Below are 20,024 nucleotides of genomic sequence, written 5' to 3' on the forward strand. Positions count from 1 at the left end.
CAAAATGCACTAATATAAGAAAATGAAAACAGAACCAGTAAATACTTTTACAGATTCTTGCTCAAAACCAAAATACGTGAAACAAAACAAGAAACTCATTTATTCTTGTCTCTTGTGTCTTAAACCTTTGTCACACACTTAAAAGTTTGTCTAGAAGAGGATTTTAGAAAAACCCAAGAGCCATCTCCTACGCCCAGTCTCCCCTGGTTTGCTGAGTCTGAGAGACGTGAAGCACTACCCTTTGGCCAGAGTCCTGAATCCCAGCCAAGGTTAAAGCAGGAGCTTGAGCAGGTGACTTACTGTATGGCTGCGAAATGAGGTGAGGGGGCTGGACAGGAACCACCTGTGTGGCTGGGCCCAAGGACACAGGCTCATCGGCAGCCGTGCCTGACTGCTGGAAAGCCAAATCGATCTCTTCATCTGTCAGCCCTGGGGGAGAAGAGGACATAATTGCAGGTGAGTGCCTTTTGCCACTGTCCATGGCTGCAACAAAATCTTCATTTGAGAAAAGACCTTGGAGTCACAGGACGCCTAGCATCCTGTTAAGTTGCTTCCCCGATTTCGGATTCTCTGGAACCTCTCTCGGCTGCAATTTAACCTTAAGCGACAGAATATTAGCCTCAACACTGCTTCCAAATGTGGCTCATTCAATTTCCTTAATTTATCCTTGAGTTTATTGCTGCTTTTGAAGTCGCTCTGTACTGCAATTCTCCATTCTTCCCCCGAAAACAGATACCATCAACTGCAAATGTGGCTCATTTTAATCTGTAATGGTGTTAAAAAAAGAGGGGAAAAAACTAACAATAATGCATGAAAACAGACAGGGAAACAAAAAACTAATTATTGGGTGAGACGACTAATTAGTCTAGATCGTTTCTGAAGACGGGAATAATTTGCTTTATTTTATGACAAATGCAGAAATAAAAAGAAAAATCAGGACTGACTGTGATTAGTATGAATGGGATATAGAATGTAAAGAAGAAAATAAAACAAGAAAACAGATCAAAACAAGGCCAGGCCCAAACTTTCAGATGATTATTACTCTAGCCTATCGCAGGCTGCCTATATTGCCTTTGGCTAGTTTTTCTTTTTCCTTAAAAAAAAAAATCCTCTCACACTCTAAACCACAGTGCACTTGGGACATGAGGAAATAGCAGGGCGCCATCTGCAGTGGCTATGACACGTGGAGAGGATTTGCCCATGGAAGAATAAAAGGCAACTGAAAAACCCATGAAGACCACCCATCCAGTGGGCGCACAGCTGGGATATTTCAACAGGTCGGAGGCAGACGGGGGATGCTGGCTCTCAGGGAAGAGACGAAGGCCCCAACCAATTGATAGAGAGCTTCAAGATGGTCAAGAGTGGCACATAGGTGTGAGATTGTTCCACAGGGCAGTCGGGGAAGCGATCCTGCACAGAGAAGTACTCCAGGCACTAACAGTGGGAGAAACAGGTGGGAGGCCTCTGCTAGTCTGCAAAGCACTCTGGCTGTTCTGGGAATGCCGGCATCCAGCCCAGCCGCCACACAGAGCTTTTAAACTCGAGCTGAGAGTGTGGCCACATCTGCTCAGCAGCTCCCCATTAGAGGCCCTCAGCATGGTCTATCTGCCCCTGGGGGTAGATGAAGTACAAGGAGGTTCTAAGGATCAGCATCTTCCAAAGTGTGAGGCCCCGCACTCTGTGCCAAGGGGCTAATAGCCGGAGCATATTAATGCTCAAGCGCTGCCCAAGATCAGCGCTGCCCTGCACCATGCTGGCAAGCGAGCTGGCTGCAGCTGCCCCTCAAACTCCTCACACCCCACCACAAGTGGTCAAAGGAGAATACCTGGACGACTCTAAATGGCCCTGGGCTATCTCTCCTCTCTGCACTGAGCACTTGAGGTTCCTCCCCATTTAACACTGCGCCTCCTGTCCTCTTCACCCCAGCACACCAGCCAGTATGGGCAAGGCCACTCCTCCATGACGTCTCAGTTCTGCTGGGTCCCCCAAGTAAGTGCAGTGTCCTCTCAATAGGCTGACGTCAGGGGCAGAAGAGAGGCTGGCAGGGGGCAAAGGAACCATTCACTGGCGCTTATTGTTGTTCAGTCACTCAGTTGTGTCTGACTCTTTGCAACCTCATGGACTGTATGTAGCCTGCCAGGCTCCGCAGGCTCCTCTGCCCATGGAATTTTCCAGGCAAGAATGCTGGAGTGGGTTGCCATTACCTTCTCCAAGGGCTCTTACAGACCTAGGGATCAAACCCGGGTCTCCTGCATTAAGGACAGATTCTTTACTGTTTGAGCCACCAGGGAAGGCCATGGCACCCTCAAATACAAGAGTTGAATTTGAGTACGTGGGGCCAGGCGGGGGACGTTCCTCCTCCCTAAGGCCCCAGCTTGTTGCAAAAGGTCTTTTTCTGTGCAGTGGCCTCCCAAGGACAGGGGCAGGAGAGACAGACAAGCTGGGCAAACACAGAGAACATGCTTCCCCAGTCGAGTGCCTCCCGGGCTCCAGCCCGGGTGCTGACTGCCCGTCTGTCCTTCCAGCTAGGAGGGGAGCCCCATTCCAGGTTCCAGTAGGAAGGACATGGTTTCACCCCCATCATCAGTGGTTTCACCCCCATTATCAGCCACGAGAGAGACAGGGCGCCTGCGGCATCAGCACAAGCGGCTGGTCGCTGGCTCACGACGGGACTTTATAAACCTGGTGGTTCGCGAGTCCTGTCAGTCGCTGGCTGCAAATGAGGGTAATTCTCCCAAAAGGAGCATTTGGTTGCATTCTCATTTTCCCTTTCGGCTCTTTCAAATATAAACAAGTACGATAATGTTTAGCACTGGGGAAATATACGGCAAGTTACAGGCTGCGCTGTGGTGCTGGGAGCTGGGGCCGGTTAAAGGGACAGGACTCCCTGCCCGTGGTCCTGCCCTCAGGCCTGGAGCTCTGACGAAGCCTATTTTCCTAATAAAACGTGTTCCCTGCATTATTGCAGCCAAGCCCACAAGAGCAGCCACGGCTTAAAGGGCATCAGCACTTCCTTCCAAGCTCTAGTTTCACAGAGACCTTATCATGTGATGCGTCACATTTACATTGGCTGGAGTTCTGATATCCCCAGTTCTCTGGAGAAGCAGGATTTTGATTTAGTTACAGAAAATGAATTATTTTTCTTTTTTTTTTTTAAAAAAGAGAAGCATTTTGACAATCTCAATGAACAATATAATTTCAGAGCTGGGCCATCAGCCGAACCATCGACCTTATTTGACAGACTCAAAAAACAAAAACAAAAGCACTGAGGCTGAAGAAGGGTGAAAACTATGCCTCAAATCCTAGTAGTAAAAGCCTGGTGATGGCAGATGAAACCCCAGGCTCTCCGTCTCCAGCCTGGTGACTTCCCATGACGGCACAGAGTTAAAGCACATCAAAAGGCAGACTTCAAAATGATGCCTGAAGCCTTCAGTTTTGTTAAAATATGAGGACTGATCTATCTTCCCCCACTCCCCTCACCAGCACCCCGTCTATGCTGTTCAGTCACTAAGTTGTGCCCAACTCTTTGAGACCCCAGGACTGCAGCACACCAGGTTCCTCTGTCCTCCACTATCTCCCAGAGTTCGCTCAAATTCATGTCCGTTGAGTCGGTCATGCCATTCAACCATCTCATCCTCTGCCGCCTGCTTCTCCTCCTATTCTCAATCTTTCCCAGCATCAGGGTCAGGTAATAGCCAATGAATGCGGCTATACCAAAATGACACGGGAACTTAACGCCTGGATCTTACTTTCAAATGTCACCTGGACAATTTTTTGAACACCACCAAGTGACAAGGGTAGAGCGACCTCATCTCCTCATATTCTAATCAAATAAATCCAAGGTCTCTCACAGGCTGGTGCCTACGCTTCCCTTAGTGCCTTTCCTCTGGAGTGTTTCCCAGCTTAGGGAAGACTGACTCTACAGAACTCAAGTGATTCATCAGGGACTCACAGAGCTGGAGGTGAGGTGGAGTGTTACTCCTCTCCGAACACAGCACTTACCTACCCTGTCACCAGCTCCTGGTGCTGAAAGGACCCTGCCCTTAGGGATGGATGGGGCATTGCCCAGGGGCCACACAGAAGACATCCGGGTTTCCACCCACCCTCACTGAGACAAACAGTGGAGAGATTCGATAGAGACCTTGCAGAATCCAAAAGGTTAAAAGGAATAATAAAGGAAACTGCCAATTGTAAATGAATTATATTTGGCTCTGAAAGCTGAGACACAGGCTATATTATAAAAGGCATCTCTTTGCGTTGTTTACCATCACCCTGACTAATGCAGACCTTTTTTTTTTTTGTTTTAAATAATCTCATGCAAATTAGACACACACACTTCCTTCCAGTTGATTGCTATCTGCAAGGAGTAATCTAACTGCAGAGGGACTGAGCAAGGGCTGAGCAGAGCAGACAGGAGAAAAGGGTGTCATCGTCCTGTGGCAGGCAGACCTCCTCCCCCACCACCCCACCTCAAGTCATCCTTTAGCTGCTGCCTTTGGAAGAATTCACCAATTTTAGGAAAGCCTAACATTTCCTTTCAGCTGGGGTGTCAATGACATGACCTAATATCGTTAGCACTTTGCATTTTGATGCTCTCTCAGGGTCTTCACCTCTGCTACCTAGCGATTTGAGGAGCTACCAGCTCCTCCCCCAGTCTGTGACATGACAATTAAGCTCCGTTATTGACGGAGAGCAAAACTAAGCAAGTCCTGCTCAGTTATCCCATCCCCTCGCTAGCTTTACTTAAGAGGAGGAGAAAGGAACATGAGGGGACTTGTCCAAGGTGAGCAGGCAGAGCGGGATGCCCGCCTCTTGTTATTTCACCTTTAAGACCCCAGCTGTCTGATCTGCAAAACTGCACTGAATTCAGAGGGAGCCTCTCTCAGATGTAGAGGAGGAGTGAGGAGGACTTCTAGTCCTCTCGGGTTCGGTTCTCTGGAATCTACCTCCCCGAACGGTTTCCTTTCCCTGGAGAAGCCCCATGTAGACACTGCGCAGGGACTTCTCTTCCAACACTTTCTGCAGGGTGGGATTCTTTTAAAAGGACAGAACAAGCAAGCTACATTCTGCTGATTAATAAAGCTGCAGCAACTGAAGTCAATGGCCTCAGGGCTGCCACACCTGCTTATTTTTATCCCTTAGAAGATAAACAAAATTGTTTAAAGGTTTCTATTAAAATGCAAACAAAACAAAACCAGACTTTGTCGGAATAAGGATCTGCTGGGCACTGCCTGGCTCCATGCAGGGGAAGCAGAGAGACAAGAGGACAGCAGACAGCACTGTTCTCTGTATCCTCAGGTCAAACAACCACCGGGACAGCAGGGGTAGGGAATAGCTGGGAAATAAGCAAGGTGATGAATGCCGGACAGCACCATTCGGCCCAGCTCGAGTTTTATAATAAAAATGTGGAGTCTGACAGGGATCAGGGAACAGGGCCAGGGGTCCAATGGCCACGGGCAGCAGTTATGGGCTGGCCACTCGGCTGTCTTCCTCCCTCATCTCAGTCTATTTACAGGACTTGGGAGATTCATCTGGGATGCGGGGAAACTGAACAGGGTCACCTCTCTCAGAACACAACTAGTTATCTACCCAGGCACACTCTGGGAGGAGATGAGGCAGAGAAGACAGCTGGCTAAAAATACTCCCCAAATTAAAAGAAAAATCAACTCTCTCAGAAAAGGTTAGGGGAGGAGACAGGGGGGAAAAGCATTTTTTTTTTTTTTAAATTTTATTAACATTTTGTTGGAATGGTGGAGTACAATAAGGACTCTCAGAGCCTCTAAAAGTCGTTGGATGACCTGTAGACCCCTATTTCCCAGTGCCTTGTATAAAATTGAATTTTTTAAACATAAATTACACGTAATGACGACACTGTAAAAACTAACAGTAATGGAAAGCTGTGCTGTATTTCATTAGCCTGTATTATTCCGTGCCACCTGATCCAGCCGGGCCTTGTTTATGAGTTAGTGTGTTAGCAGATGCCGATGGAAGCATTTGCTTCGACCTTGCTCTTCTCATTGGGGCATGAAATTACGACGGCAGCACCTTGATATTACAGCCATAAATACAGTAAACTGCAAATTTAAGCCAACGGCTCCTATTGTCTCTGAACATAAAGCTGATCGGTATTTATTTAAAAGGAGAACAAAAAAAATATTATATATCACCTTGTTTATGGGGCCTCCCCCCCACTTTCTTATTCCCTCCCCCCAGCCCCCCAACCTGTCTAATTCACTTGGTTAAAATATTAAGCAAATAAGCCAAATGCTTTCTCCTCCGCTGATTAACTCTTCCCAAGCAGCAAAAAAACAGTTTTTAAGAAAACTAGTTTCAAACAGCATTACTCTGAATGGAAAGAGTTTTTATAAAAATTGATCTGATGGTGGGGCCAGTCTGCACTCTTTTCGTATTGATATGTAAATTCAAGAACAAGACACAATAGTGTCACCTCTCCTTAAATAAGCAAAGTTTAAACAACAGGAGGAAAAGTTGCTGAGGATGCCTTGAAATTGAATGTCCTCAGTATCCTTCTAAAAATCGTTAGGCAGAAATGCTATTTCCAAAAGCAGCAAAACAGTGCCTCCTGCCACCTATGGAAAGAAAGATATCTAACCAAGAATATAATTCTCATCTCAACACAGAGAGCCAGGGACCTCTCATTAAAACTTGCACCAATCCCCTCCTTTATCCCAGTGAACCATAAAGACAATATATCCTTTAAATACATTAAATGTGCAAGAAAAGTAAACACAAAGACAAAAGGACACTGGCTATCACCCAGCCACGTCTCCAAGTATAAATCACTGAGTAAAAAGCCAGTGCAAAAAGCTACTGCGCCGCTAGATCAGAGACTGAGGAGCCCGCCAGGCTTGGTCCACCATCAGTCTAAGCAGAGACGGCAGCTCTGCTTTCTTAATGTCCCTGAGAGAGGCTCTTTGTGCCGCTCAGAGAGGCAAAAGGGAAACATAAAAACTCAGCCAAGTTCAGAGGTTTCAAAGGACTAGTGGTGGAAACGGCAGAACCCCAGAAGGCAAGCTCCACAACCACTGCCAGTGAATCAGGCAGAGGGTCATTTTAGCAGCAGAACTAAATGCAAGTTCTGGGGAGCAGTTTTATTCCAGATCAGACAGGTTGGGGTCATAGGAGCCAGAGCCCAGCACCACTGATGACATGGCCAAATCAACCAAGATCAAAAGTTTCTGCACATTTACTTTTGTTACATTACTCTACAAGGTGGACGGATTCCCTTGGACCCCTAAATTATTTCAGCCACACCAGTCGCTGAGCTTAAGCTCCTTCCGCATAAGGAGGAAACTTCCCTGTAAAATTTATTGAGCTTCTCTGGGGAGCAGTATAACTGGTGAACAAGACAGACGTGAGCTGCCCCTCTGTGTAACACAAATTGAGATCTCTCGTATGAAAGACTGGGAGGGTTTCCAATCAGCATCTATGATGTCTATTTTTAGATCCAGCCTCTAAAGGCTTTGCCTTTTTTCCCTCTTAATCCCTCTCTGCTAAATTAAAAACAAAAACAGGGGTTGCTTCTCATATATGATCATCAATTCCAAAGCCCGACAAACATTGCTGCTGGCTGTGCTGGACAGCAGCAGCTAACCCTGCAGGTTCCTGGCAACAGGCTGGGAAGCCAGCCCTTCCCACTGTGCAGTGAACAAGTCCCGGGGAGGAAGTACGTCTTAAGGACTGAGGAGCAGGAATATCAGGGATCACTGTTACTTGAACACCGAAGGCCAAGGAGGCCAGATGTATGTTTGTGCATAGATAGGAAGGCCAAGTTAATAAACACCTTTAACCATCCTTGACTCTTCCACTCCTTTTAAAAGAGGAAGTGAAGTTTGTTTAAAAGAAAAAGAAAACTTCACCTTTGATGACCAAAGTAATTTAGATCTGGAAGAAAAGTTGAAGTTCATCTAACCTGTTCTTTTTCTTTTCCTTTCCTTCTGTTTTACAGGTGGAGAGAATAGAGCAGGGAGAGGGGGCACTGACTGCCAGTGATGGTGAGACCCAGGGCAGAACCAGATGCCCAACACAGAGCTCTTCTTACCGCCCTGGAGGGATGGAGCAAGTGCAGCCTGACCTGCCTGCTCCCCACTCTGCTACCTGACACAGTGCATTTTAAACAAGCAAACTCTTAGAACCAACCGTCTCAAAGGATAAATGGAACATGGGGAAAACTAGATGAAGGGTGAATGGAACCTCTATGTTTTTTTAAAAAAAGAATAGAAGTATGCACACACACAAACACATCTGTTTAGTCATGTGTATAAGCATAAAATAAAGATAGATGAGAAACAGGTAACGCTGGTCCCAGGTGGAGAGGAGACTAGCTGGGGACATAGACTGAAGGCAGCCTTTTCACTGTGTATCGTTGTTCCATGTGAATATATTTCTGACTCAAAAGAATAAATTAATTTTTAAGAACAAAGAAAATATTTGGAGGGAAAAAGGAAACTTAATTGTGAACAAAATCACTTGGAATGATTATCCCCATTTTCTGGAAGAGAAAAGCCAAGGAAGAAGAAGGTGCAGAGATGTGCCGAGAAGATCAGATTAGAATGACATTTACAGCATCTAATTTCTTGCATAACCCACTGTGGCTGTAACGCCAGCAGTCAAGTACAAGGTGGCTTTCTTTTTTTTTTTAATTGTATTTTTTGAAAGGCAGGCATCTGTTCTATTTTGACACATCCTGGCTGCCCAAATGTTTCTTTCAGCTCTAAATATTTGCTTCACCAATGGAAATGTTTCCATCGCTGCAACAAAACAAACATTTGCTTTGGGATGGGAGGGATAGCCATACGCTGTTTCATATGTTACTCGAAACAGCCTGATTTGGGAAACAATTGTACTGTGGGACGCAAACCAAGGTGGAGACTTTAAGGAGTTCCTTAAAGAAAACCCTGTCACAAGAGTTTCATGCACTGAGGGTACACTCTGTCACTCAGCTGAATGCTACAAAAGTTCAATGTTCACCTGGGGTTTTCTTTTACATCTTGAATCATAAACATATGATCAGAAAGGTTTATTATTTGCCATTCAAGTTGTTTCCTAGAGTTTTAAATTACCATGCAGCTATCAGATTTTTTTAAGTCCTCATATTAATCTGATATGAACACATTAAAACATGTTATGTTCTAATGGGTCAATACATTACTTTGTCACCACCTATGTGTAGCTCAAATGAATCTGGTATTGGTTACTACTGTTAATGTTATTAGTGTAGTTCTACACTACATTATTAGTGTAGTTCATTATTAGTGAAAAATATTAAGTACTCAACCATAAGCGACTTAGCACACACACACACTCAACCATATCCATAAATATTTGAGTGCTTACTTTGCTAGGCAATGTGTGAGAGTGGTGACCTCACCTTTCCTACCTGTGAAATGGCAGCTTTCCTCTTCCCCCCAATTTCTTATATTGGATGAGTATTTTGGCTGTCTCCTATCTATAATATACTATCTGTAATATTATAATATATAGACAGATGACATTTAATATACAGTTACATCTACCTATTGATAAAGATAACACTTCAACTACAGAAAACATGGAAAATAAAGAAAAGCGTATCAGTCAATGTACTGCTAAAATGATTAAGACTGAGTTTTTTCAAATTAAAAATGACCTTTTTGCATGAGAATTCCCAAAGCTGGCAAGGGTGCTATGGAAGAGCAAACCCAGCAGTTCTTGGAAGACGACTCAGCACTCTATCTCAAGAGTATTTAAAAATATTCACAACCTTTGACAACTATTTTACTCCTAAGAAATAATAAAATAATGTAGTATTAGACTAATATACAAAGGTGGCTTGTTGCCATTTTTGAATAATAACCAAAAATTTAAACAACATAAATGCCCAAAGAGGAATGATTAGGCAAATTATCACACATTTGAGTAATGTAATACTATTCAAACGTTCACAGTCATATGAACAATTTGTGATGGCATGAGAAAATGCTTTCAATACATTAAGACATAAAAAAGCAGATGTTATATTCATAGCATCAGACGAGTACATTTTTTAAAAGTACGAAAGGAAGCAGTGTTGCATCACTTTTAACTTAATCTGAATTCGACTTATCCTTGTTCTGAAGGAAGGAGGGAAGGAAAAATTACATTATCAATAGTATAGAGAGGCCCACCCTTTCATTCAACGAGTGTTGAGTCTTCAAGTGAACACGAGACAGGAGGTCTGAATTTACTATCCATTCATCAGTTCATTCCCACACCCGGGCGGCCTGAGCACCGTGCTGCAAAGTGTTCTCCCCATAAAACTGGGGACTCCTATGCGAAGCCAATCATATCATCTGCCGTTAAACCGAAGATCTGTTTCACTGTGAAGAAAAATGAGGCTGTATTGGACCTACTGAAAGGTAAGACACCGGTCTCCTGCATCACATCTTTCTAAGGGGATTTTGAACAATTATTTCGAAAATTAATATTTAATAGATATATTCTCATGTGTCTGTATGTGTGTGTTCAGTTGCTCAGTCCTATCCGACTCTGCAACCCTATGCCCTGTAGCCTACCAGGCTCCTCTGTCCATGAGATTTCCCAGGCCAAAAATACTGGAATGGGTTGCTATTTCCTTCTCCAGGGCATCATCCTGATCCAGGGATCAAACCCATGTCCCCTGTGTCTCCTGACACCGGCAGGCGGATTCTTTACCACTGCACCACCTGGGAAGCCCCAGTTATATCCCCATAGTCCAATTCTGTATTCTAAAGATGCAAAAGGCTATATGAGAAGTTAAGTCTCCTTCCGACTCCTGCCACCAGGCCAACTAGTTATCTCTTCCAGAGGCCACCACTACTCCTAGCTTCTTATACACCTTTTATAGGTAGTCCATGAGTATGAAATTGCTTTCATATATTCATATATTTTATATATAGGGAAATTCCCTGGTGGCTCAGATGGTAAAGAATCCAATGCAGGAGACGTGGGTTCAATCCCTGAATCGGGAAGATCCCCTGGAGAAGGGAATAGCAACCCACTCTAGTATTCTCGCCTAGAGAATTTCATGAACAGAGGAGCCTTGCAGGCTGCAGTCCATGGGGCTGCAAAGAGTTGTGGACGTGACTGAGCGACTATCACTTTCACTTTTTCTTATATTTCGTATGTTACACGTGTATATGTTCTTGTTGTTCAGTCGCTCAGTTGTGTCCAACTCTTTGCAACCCCATGGACTACAGCACATCAGACTTCCCTGTCCCTCACCATCTCCTGGAGCTTGCTCAAACTCGTGTCCATTGAGTCAGTGATGCCATCCAACCATCTCTTCCTCTGTTGTCCCCTTCTCCTTCTGCCCTCAATCTTTCCCAGCATCAGGGTCTTTTCTAATGAGCCAGTTTTTCAAATCAGGTGGCCAAAGTATTGGAATTTCAGCTTCAGCATCAGTCCTTCCAATGAATATTCAAGACTGATTTCCTTTAGGATTGACAGGTTTGATCTCCTTGTAGTCCAAGGGACTCTCAAGAGCCTTCTCCAACACCACAGTTCAAAAGCATCAATCTAAAGGGCTCAGCCTTCTTTATGGTCCAACTCTCACATCCATACATGACTGCATGCGTATGTATATACTAATATTTATATTCACACATAATTATTTCTAATACAAATAATAGAATGTTACAAATACTGCTTTATACCTTGCTATATTTCAGAGCACATTCCATACTGTCAGTATTTGTAGAGCCCTCCCACTCTATTTTAACGACTATGAGGTATTCTGTCACACAGATGTACCATAACTTAACTTGGCCCTTAGTGAACTTTTACTGTTATGAAGTCCCAATATAAGGCCTTGTACATTTGCAAGTATGTCCCTGGAAGTAGCCATTCCATTCTCCAGGGGATCTTCAGATACGCGAAGTTTTAATTTTGATAAACACTGACAAACTGCCCTTAGCAGAGGTTATTTCCACTTACATTCCCAGCAGTGTGCACGTGTCTGTTTCCCACAACTTTGCCTATATGATCTTACCAAGGCCTTTTATCTTTGTCATTCTGAAAGGAAAAAAGATGGTCTCACTGTAGCTTTAAGTAAACATTTCTTTGGGTTCTATAAACATACAGAAAAGCATGCAAATGTTAAGCGTACAGCTTAATGAATTTTCACCCAGTGAGACGTCCAGGTAACTACCACTCAGATCAGAGCCAGAACAGCTTCAGGGGTGTCCCCCCTGCTCCCCCCACAGCTGCCGCTTAACTTCTAATACCACTGGTCAAGATCACTTAGTTTTGAACTTTATATAAATGGAATAACACAGAAAGCATCCTTTTACAAAGGATTTCTTCCACTCAATATTATGCTTGAGAGATTCATCCTCGCCATTGCCCTCAGCCCTGGTTCATTCTAACTGCTATGTACTATTCTTATATAGGGTAAGAATGAACCACAATTTATCTGTTTCCAGTTTTGAACAACAAACAATCTAATTAGTACTGCTATTAAAATCCTTATGCATATATTTCAGAGGGGAACGGCTGGACCATATGGGGTATGTGTATTATCAGCTTTAACAGATGCTGCCAACAGTTTCCTAAGTGACTTGCAACTGATACTTAGGCCAAAAGTACATCCCACACCGAAGTTCTTAGTTTTTATCTCATTCTGATTTTAATTTCCATTTCTCTATTGACAACCTCAATGAGGTTGAACATCTTTCTGTATATTTACTGTCTTTATTGGGAACAGTCTTTATATCTATGTATGTATACTATTTATATAAAACTATATAAATATGGTATATTTATTTTTTTATTTATTAATTAGTTTTGGCTGTGCTGGGTCTTCATTGCTATGCATGGGCTTTCTCTAGCTGCTACCATTCGTTGTGGTGTGTGGGCATCTCATTGTAGTGGCTTCTCTTGTGGAGCAGTGGCTCTAGAGCACAGAACCATTTAGTTATGGTACACGGGTTTAGCTGTTCCGCAGCATGTGGGATCTTCCTGGACCGGAGATTGGACCTGAGTCCCCTGTACTGGCAGGCAGATTCCTATCCACTGTACTACAGGGAAGGCTATAAATATGGTATATTTACATATATGCAATATGAAAATTCTGTTCACTGTGTTGCTACAATCCTGACTGTTTTGTCTGTTTGTACCATCAAGTATTGAGGGTAATCTTTTAAAACTTTCCATTATGATAAGATTTGTCTAGTTCTCCTTTTAATCTGTCCGTTTTTGCTTTGTGCATATTGAGACTATGTTATCAGGGACAGATATACTTAGAATTATTAAATCTTCCTGGTGGTGGACCATTCTGAAATTTCTTTCTCACGTGACTTTTAAGTCTATCGTGTCTGATATTTTCTGAATGTTAAGCCTTAAGCCAACTTTTTCACTCTCCTCTTTCACTTTCATCAGGAGGCTCTTTAGTTCTTCTTCATTTTCTGCCATGAGGGTGGTGTCATCTGCATATCTGAGGTTATTGATATTTCTCACAGCAATCTTGATTCCAGCTTGTGCTTCTTCCAGCCCAGCGTTTCTCATGATGTACTCTGTACATAAGTTATATAAGCAGGGCGACAATATACAGCCTTGACGTACTCCTTTCCCAATTCAGAACCAGTCTGTTGTTCCATGTCCAGTTCTAACTATTGCTTCCTGACCCGCATACAGGTTTCTCAAGGGGCAGGTCAGGTGGTCTGGTATTCCCATCTCCTTCAGAATTTTCCACAGTTTATTGTGATCCACACAAAGGTTTTGGCATATTCAATAAAGCAGAAATAGATGTTATCCTGAAACGCTCTTGCTTTTTTGATGATCCAGCGGATGTTGGCAATGTGATCTCTGGTTCCTCTGCCTTTTCTAAAACCAGCTTGAACATCTGGAAGTTCATGGTTCATGTATTGCTGAAGCCTGGCTTGGAGAATTTTGAGCATTACTTTACCAGAGTATGAGATGAGTACAACTGTGCGGTAGTTTAAGCATTCTTTGGCATTGCCTTTCTTTGGGATTGGAATGAAAACTGACCTTTTCCAGTCCTGTGGCCACTGCTGAGTTTTCCAAATCTGCTGACATATTGAGTGCAGCGCTTTCACAGCATCATCTTTTAGGATTTGAAATATTCAACTGGAATTCATCACCTCCACTAGCTTTGTTCGTAGTGATGCTTCCTAAGGCCCACGTCACTTCACATTCCAGGATGTCTGGCTCTAGGTAAGTGTGAGTGATCACACCATCGTGATTATCTGGGTCGTGAAGATCTTTTTTGTACAGTTCTTCTGCGTATTGTTGCCACCTCTTCTTAATATCTTCTGCTTCTGTTAAGTCCATACCATTTCTGTCCTTTATTGAGCCCATCTTTGCATGAAATGTTCCCTTGGTATCTCTAATTTTCTTCAAGAGATCTCTAATCTTTCCCATTCTATTGTTTTCCTCTATTTCTTTGCATTGATCGCTGAGGAAGGCTTTCTTATCTTTCCTTGCTATTTTTTGGAGCTCTGTATTCAAAGGGGTATATCTTTCCTTTTCTCCTTTGCTTTTCACTTCTCTTCTTTTCACAGCTATTTGTAAGGCCTCCTCAGACAGACATTTTACTTTTTTGCATTTCTTTTTCTTGGGGATGGTCTTCATTCCTGTCTCCTGTACAATGTCACAAACCTCTGTCCATAGTTCATCAAGCACTCTATCAGATCTAGTACCTTAAATCTATTTTTCACTTCCACTGTACAGTCAGAAGGGATTTGATTTAGGTCATACCTGAATGGTCTAGTGGTTTTCCCCACTTTCTTTAATTTTAGTCTGAATTTGGCAATAAGGAGTTCAGCCACTGTCAGCTCCCGGTCTTGTTTTTGCTGACTGTATAGAGCTTCTCCATCTTTGACTGCAAAGAATATAATCAATCTGATTTCAGTGTTGACCATCTGGTGATGTCCATGTGTAGAGTCTTCTCTTGTGTTGTTGGAAGAGAGTATTTGCTATGACCAGTGCACTCTCTTGGCAGAACTCTATTAGCCTTTGCCCGGCTTCATTCTGTACTCCAAGGCCAAATTTGCCTATTACACCAGGTGTTTCTTAACTTCCTACTTTTGCATTCCAGGTTCAACATTCAGAAAACTAAGATAATGGCATCCGGTCCCATCACCTCATGGCAAATAGATGGAGAAACAGTTGCTAAGTCGCTTCAGTCGTGTCCAACTCTGTGCGACCCCATAGATGGCAGAAACAGTGGCTGACTTTATTTTCTTGGGTTCCAAAATCACTGCAGATGGTGATTGCAGCCATGAAATTAAAAGACGCTTACTCCTTGGAAGGAAAGTTATGACCAACCTAGATGGCATATTCAAAAGCAGAGACATTACTTTGTCCACAAAGGTCTGTCTAGTCAAGGCTATGGTTTTTCCAATGGTCATGTATGGATGTGAGAGTGCCGAAGAATTGATGCTTTTGAACTGTGGTGTTGGAGAAGACTCTTGAGAGTCCTTTGGACTGCAAGGAGATCCAACCAGTCCATCCTAAAGGAGATCAGTCCTGGGTGTTCAGTGGAAGGACTGATGTTGAAGCTGAAACTCCAGTATTTTGGCCACCTGATGCGAAGAGCTGACTCATTTGAAAAGACCCTGATGTTGGGAAAGAGTGAGAGCAGGAGAAGGGAATGACAGAGGATGAGATGGTTGGATGGACATGGGTTTGGGTAGACTCCAGCAGTTGGTGATAGACAGGGAGGCCTGGTGTGCTGTGGTTCATGGGGTCGCAAAGAGTTGGACACGACTGAGCGCCTGAACTGAACTGAACTGTCTGATATTTTAATATCAAGTTTCCTGTGGCTAACATTTGAATGGTATCTTTCTCCATCATTTTATTTTTAATTCTTTCTTTTCATTAAAGGGGTGTTTGTTGGAAGTAGCACCAAAGGGGGCTTAGCTTTTTTAAAATTCAATCTTGATCAACTTTGCTTTTAAGGCAGTATTAGTCTAATTACATTTAATGTAAGTACTGAAATTTTACGGTTTATATCTTTCATCTTACAATTTACTTCCCTTTTGACCCATTTAACAACCTCTTTTCTCTCTTCAAGCCAACTTTTAAAAATTTTGTTTTTCCCTCTATTAACTTTAGTTGAAGTGGGTTTTGATGGATTTCTCTAAAGTTACGCTCTTCCTTTTGTAGTTATTAAGTAGCTTGGAAGTGGGGGGGTGGGGGGCAGGAGATACTCGGCTATTTTGCTTCAAACATTCACTCTCTAATTTTAGCACATATCGGTGGATGATGTTGTCTACAGTGATAATTACTGTGGTGTTTGGTGGAGGACCCTCAGTTTTTAAGATGTTTGAGAACTAGTGCCCTAGATATCATGATACAACCTTGACTTGCTAAAATTTCATGTAAATGAGAAATTACCACTTCACCAACAATCCTAACACTCAGAACATTTTTACTCCACCCTTTAACTTTTTGTGTTACTGCCATACACTTCAATTATACATGTATTTTATTTTTTATTTTTAACTATTTATTTTATTTATTTGGCTGCTCCAGAGCAAAAGTGGCATGCAGGATCTATAGTTGCAGCATGTGGGATCTAGTTCCCCGACTGGGGGATAGATCCCAGGCCCCCTGCATTGGGAGTGCAGAGTCTTAGCCACTGCTCCACCAGGGAAGTCCCTATACATGTATTTTAAACATTATTTCACACAGCCAATACTGATCTCTGTTTGCCCTTTTCTTTGCTCTGCCTTTCTTCCTATGTCTGTGTCTTCGTGCAGAATCATTTTCTTTCTGCCTGAAAACTCCAGGAGTGTCTTTCAGTGCAGGTGTGCTGGCAATGAATTCTCTCAGTTTTGTTTATCTAGAAATGTATCCTTTGCTTTTAAAAAGTGTTCTATTGTGAAATAATTTCAGACTTAGAGAAAAGGTACAAGAATAGTAGTAGAAAGAACCCTCATATCTTTCACCCAGATTCTCCAAATGTTAAATTTATAACTCTGTGCTCTTATTCTCTATCTATCAACTTGTCTATATAATTATTTTCCCTGAACTGTTTGGGAGACTAAATTACACACGATACCCTCTTTCCCCTAAATATTTCAGTATTCATTTCCTGGTTTGGGTAGGGACAAACTCATGCTCGTACATAATTGTAGTATAACTATCAAAATCAAGAAGTTAGCACTGTCAAATTTATACCTGTAGCTCAGACCTCTCCTCATACTAATCCATGTGTCCACATGAATGTCTAAGAGCAATCTCAAGGTACGGATGTCTAACCCTGAGCTCCAAATCTTGCTTCACCAAACTGTTCCATTCCCAGTTAATGGTAACTCCATCCTTCTAGTCACAAGGCCCAAAACCTTGGTTGTTGTTGCTCAGTCACTAAGTCAGGTCCAACTCTTTGTGACCCCATGGACTGACTGCAGACGCTAGGCTTCTCTGTCCTTCATAATCTCCTGGAGTTTACTCAAATTCATGTCCATTGAGTGGATAATGCGATCCAATCATCTCATCCTCTGCTGCCCCGTTCTCCTACCCACAATCTTTCCCAGCTTCAGGGTCTTTTCCAATGATTCAGCTCTTTGCTTTAGGTGGCCAAAGTATTGGAGCTTCAGCACCAGTCCTTCTAAGGAATATTCAGAGTTGATTTCCTTTAGGATTGACTGGTTTGATCTCCTTGCTGTCCAATGGGCCCTGAAGAGTCTTCTCTAGAACTACAATTCGAAAGCATCAGCTCCTCAGCGATCAGTCTTCTTTACAGTCCAACTTTCACATCCATAAAAGCCTTGGAGTTAACATTAATTTCTATTTCTCTTTCAGATTCCAGATCTAACAAATCAGGATATTCTGTTGATTTACTTCCAAAAAACATCTAGGGATCTAAGGAATTCTCCTGGCTCAACCCAGGCTCTCCAACCCTCCATTCTTAACATGGGTAGCCAGGGCAATCCTGTTACAGCTTATGTCAGATTATATCACTCTTCTGCTTAAAATCCTCTGATGATTTTCCATTTTACTAAAAGTAGAACTGAAGTTCTCACATAGGTCAAGACTTCACTGTACAACCTCGCTTCCTGTTAGCACTGTGAGCTTACCTCTCACCATGACCCACTCACCCTGCCTACCCACCGGCCTCCTTTCCATGCCTAGAATTTCCCAGACATGCTCCTTCTTCAGGCTTCTACACAAGAGGTTCCCTTTTCCCAGAACTCTTTCTCCCCAGAACTCTGTATGGCTTGCTTCCTCATTTTCTTCAAGGTCACTCACATGTCATTTTAGTAGGGCCTTCCCAAGGCATTCCATTTAAAACTGCAACCTTCCACCTGTTGCTCCTACTCTACTCACATTTGATTTACCTTTTATTCTACTCACTGCTGTTTCCCTTCTTCCCCAACATTAGAACATAAGCTCAATGCAAATAAGAGATATGGGGTGATTTTATGAACTGCTATATTCCCAGTACCTAGAACAGTGCTCAGGGTCTACTGGTACCTGGCAGATGCAGAAAGGATAAACAAACAGAATATATGCAACACACATGAAAGTAATGCTGTTCAGGTTTGGGGAGGGCCAGTTCAAACATAGAAAGAAAACAGAACCCCACCTTCTTGATCTCCTCTTTGCCCCTGAAGAATCTCTTTAGAACCTCCAAGGAGCCCCTTGACATGAATACACCCTGCACTAAGGCATACTATTTTTGTTTTTCAGCCCACCAGTTTCTGCACTCCCCAGTCTTCTGCCCCTGGGGCTCCAGCGATCGCAGTAGCTTTCTCCCAGGGCTTCTCAGATCTGGTCAGCTGTTCTGGATTCTGTCTTCCACTGCCAGAGCTTTCTCTGATCACCCTGACCAGAAGCACTTTTCTATACCGATTCACAGGGAGGCCTGGCATGCTGTGATTCATGGGGTCGCAAAGAGTCTGACACGACTGAGCAACTGAACTGAACTGATACTCACTCAGTCGTGTCTGACTTATTGTGACCCCATGGACTGCGGCACTCCAGGCTTCCCTGTCCATTACCCAACTCCTTAGAGGTTGCTCAAACTCATGTCCATCAAGTCTGTGATGCCATCCAACCATCTCATCCTCTGTCATCCCCTTCTTCTTCTGGCTTCAACCTTGCCCAGCATCAGGGTCTTATCCAATGAGTTAGTTCTTTGCATCAGTTGGCCAAAGTACTGGAGCTTCAGCTTCAGCATCAGTCCTTCCAATGAATATTCAGAGCTGATTTCCTTTAGGATTGACTGGTTTGATCTCCTTGTAGTCCAAGGGACTCTCAAGAGTCTTCTCCAACACCACGGTTCAAAAGCATCAATTCTTTGGCACTCACTTTCTTTATAGTCCAACTCTAACATCCATATGTGACTACTGAAAAAAACCATAGCTTTGACCAGATGGATCTTTGTTGGCAAAGTAATGTCTCTGCTTTTTAATATGTTGTCTAGGTCTGTCATAGTTTTTCTTCCAAGGAGCAAGTGTCTTTTAATTTCATGGCTGTAGTCATCATCTGCAGTGGTTTTGGAGCCCCCAAAAATAAAGTCTCTCACTGTTTCCATTGTTTCCTCATCTATTTGCCATGAAGTGATGGGACCGGATGTCATGATCTCAGCTTTCTGAATGCTGAGCTTTAAGCCAACTTTTTCACTCTCCTATTTCACTTTCATCAGGGGCTCTTTAGTTCTTCTTCATTTTCTGCTGTAAGGGTGATGTCATCTGCATATCTGAGGTTATTGATATTTCTCACAGCAATCTTGATTCCAGCTTGTGCTTCTTCCAGCCCAGCGTTTCTCATGATGTACTCTGCACATAAGTTAAATAAGTAGGGTGACAATATACAGCCTTGACGTACTCCTTTCCCAATTTGGAACCAGTTTGTTGTTCCATGTCCAGTTCTAATTGGTGCTTCTTAACCTGCATACAGATTTATCAGGAGGCAGGTAAGATGGTCTGGTATTTCCATCTCTTGAAGAATTTTCCACAGTTTATTGTGATCCACACAGTCAAAGGCTTTGGCATAGTCAATAAAGCAGAAGTAGATGTTTTTCTGGAACTCTCTTGATT

At 43.1% G+C, this 20,024-nt stretch overlaps 1 protein-coding gene across 6 annotated transcripts in view; it reads right to left on the reverse strand.

The window, feature by feature from the left end:
• Positions 1 to 20,024, reverse strand: part of PEX14 (peroxisomal biogenesis factor 14) — a 147,840-nt gene that overhangs the window by 34,515 nt on the left and 93,301 nt on the right. For all 6 annotated transcript variants that reach the window (XR_008714948.1, XM_055582348.1, XM_055582346.1 and 3 more), the window contains one exon: positions 301 to 429. Coding sequence is in view for 5 of the 6 variants with exons in the window: in XM_055582348.1 (XP_055438323.1) it covers positions 301 to 429 (129 nt within the window). In the remaining variant the exon portion in view is untranslated. The remainder of the gene's footprint in view (positions 1 to 300; positions 430 to 20,024) is intronic.

The sequence above is a fragment of the Bubalus kerabau genome, chromosome 5, assembly GCF_029407905.1.
Source record: "Bubalus kerabau isolate K-KA32 ecotype Philippines breed swamp buffalo chromosome 5, PCC_UOA_SB_1v2, whole genome shotgun sequence".
In the NCBI taxonomy this organism is placed as follows: Eukaryota; Metazoa; Chordata; class Mammalia; order Artiodactyla; family Bovidae; genus Bubalus; species Bubalus kerabau.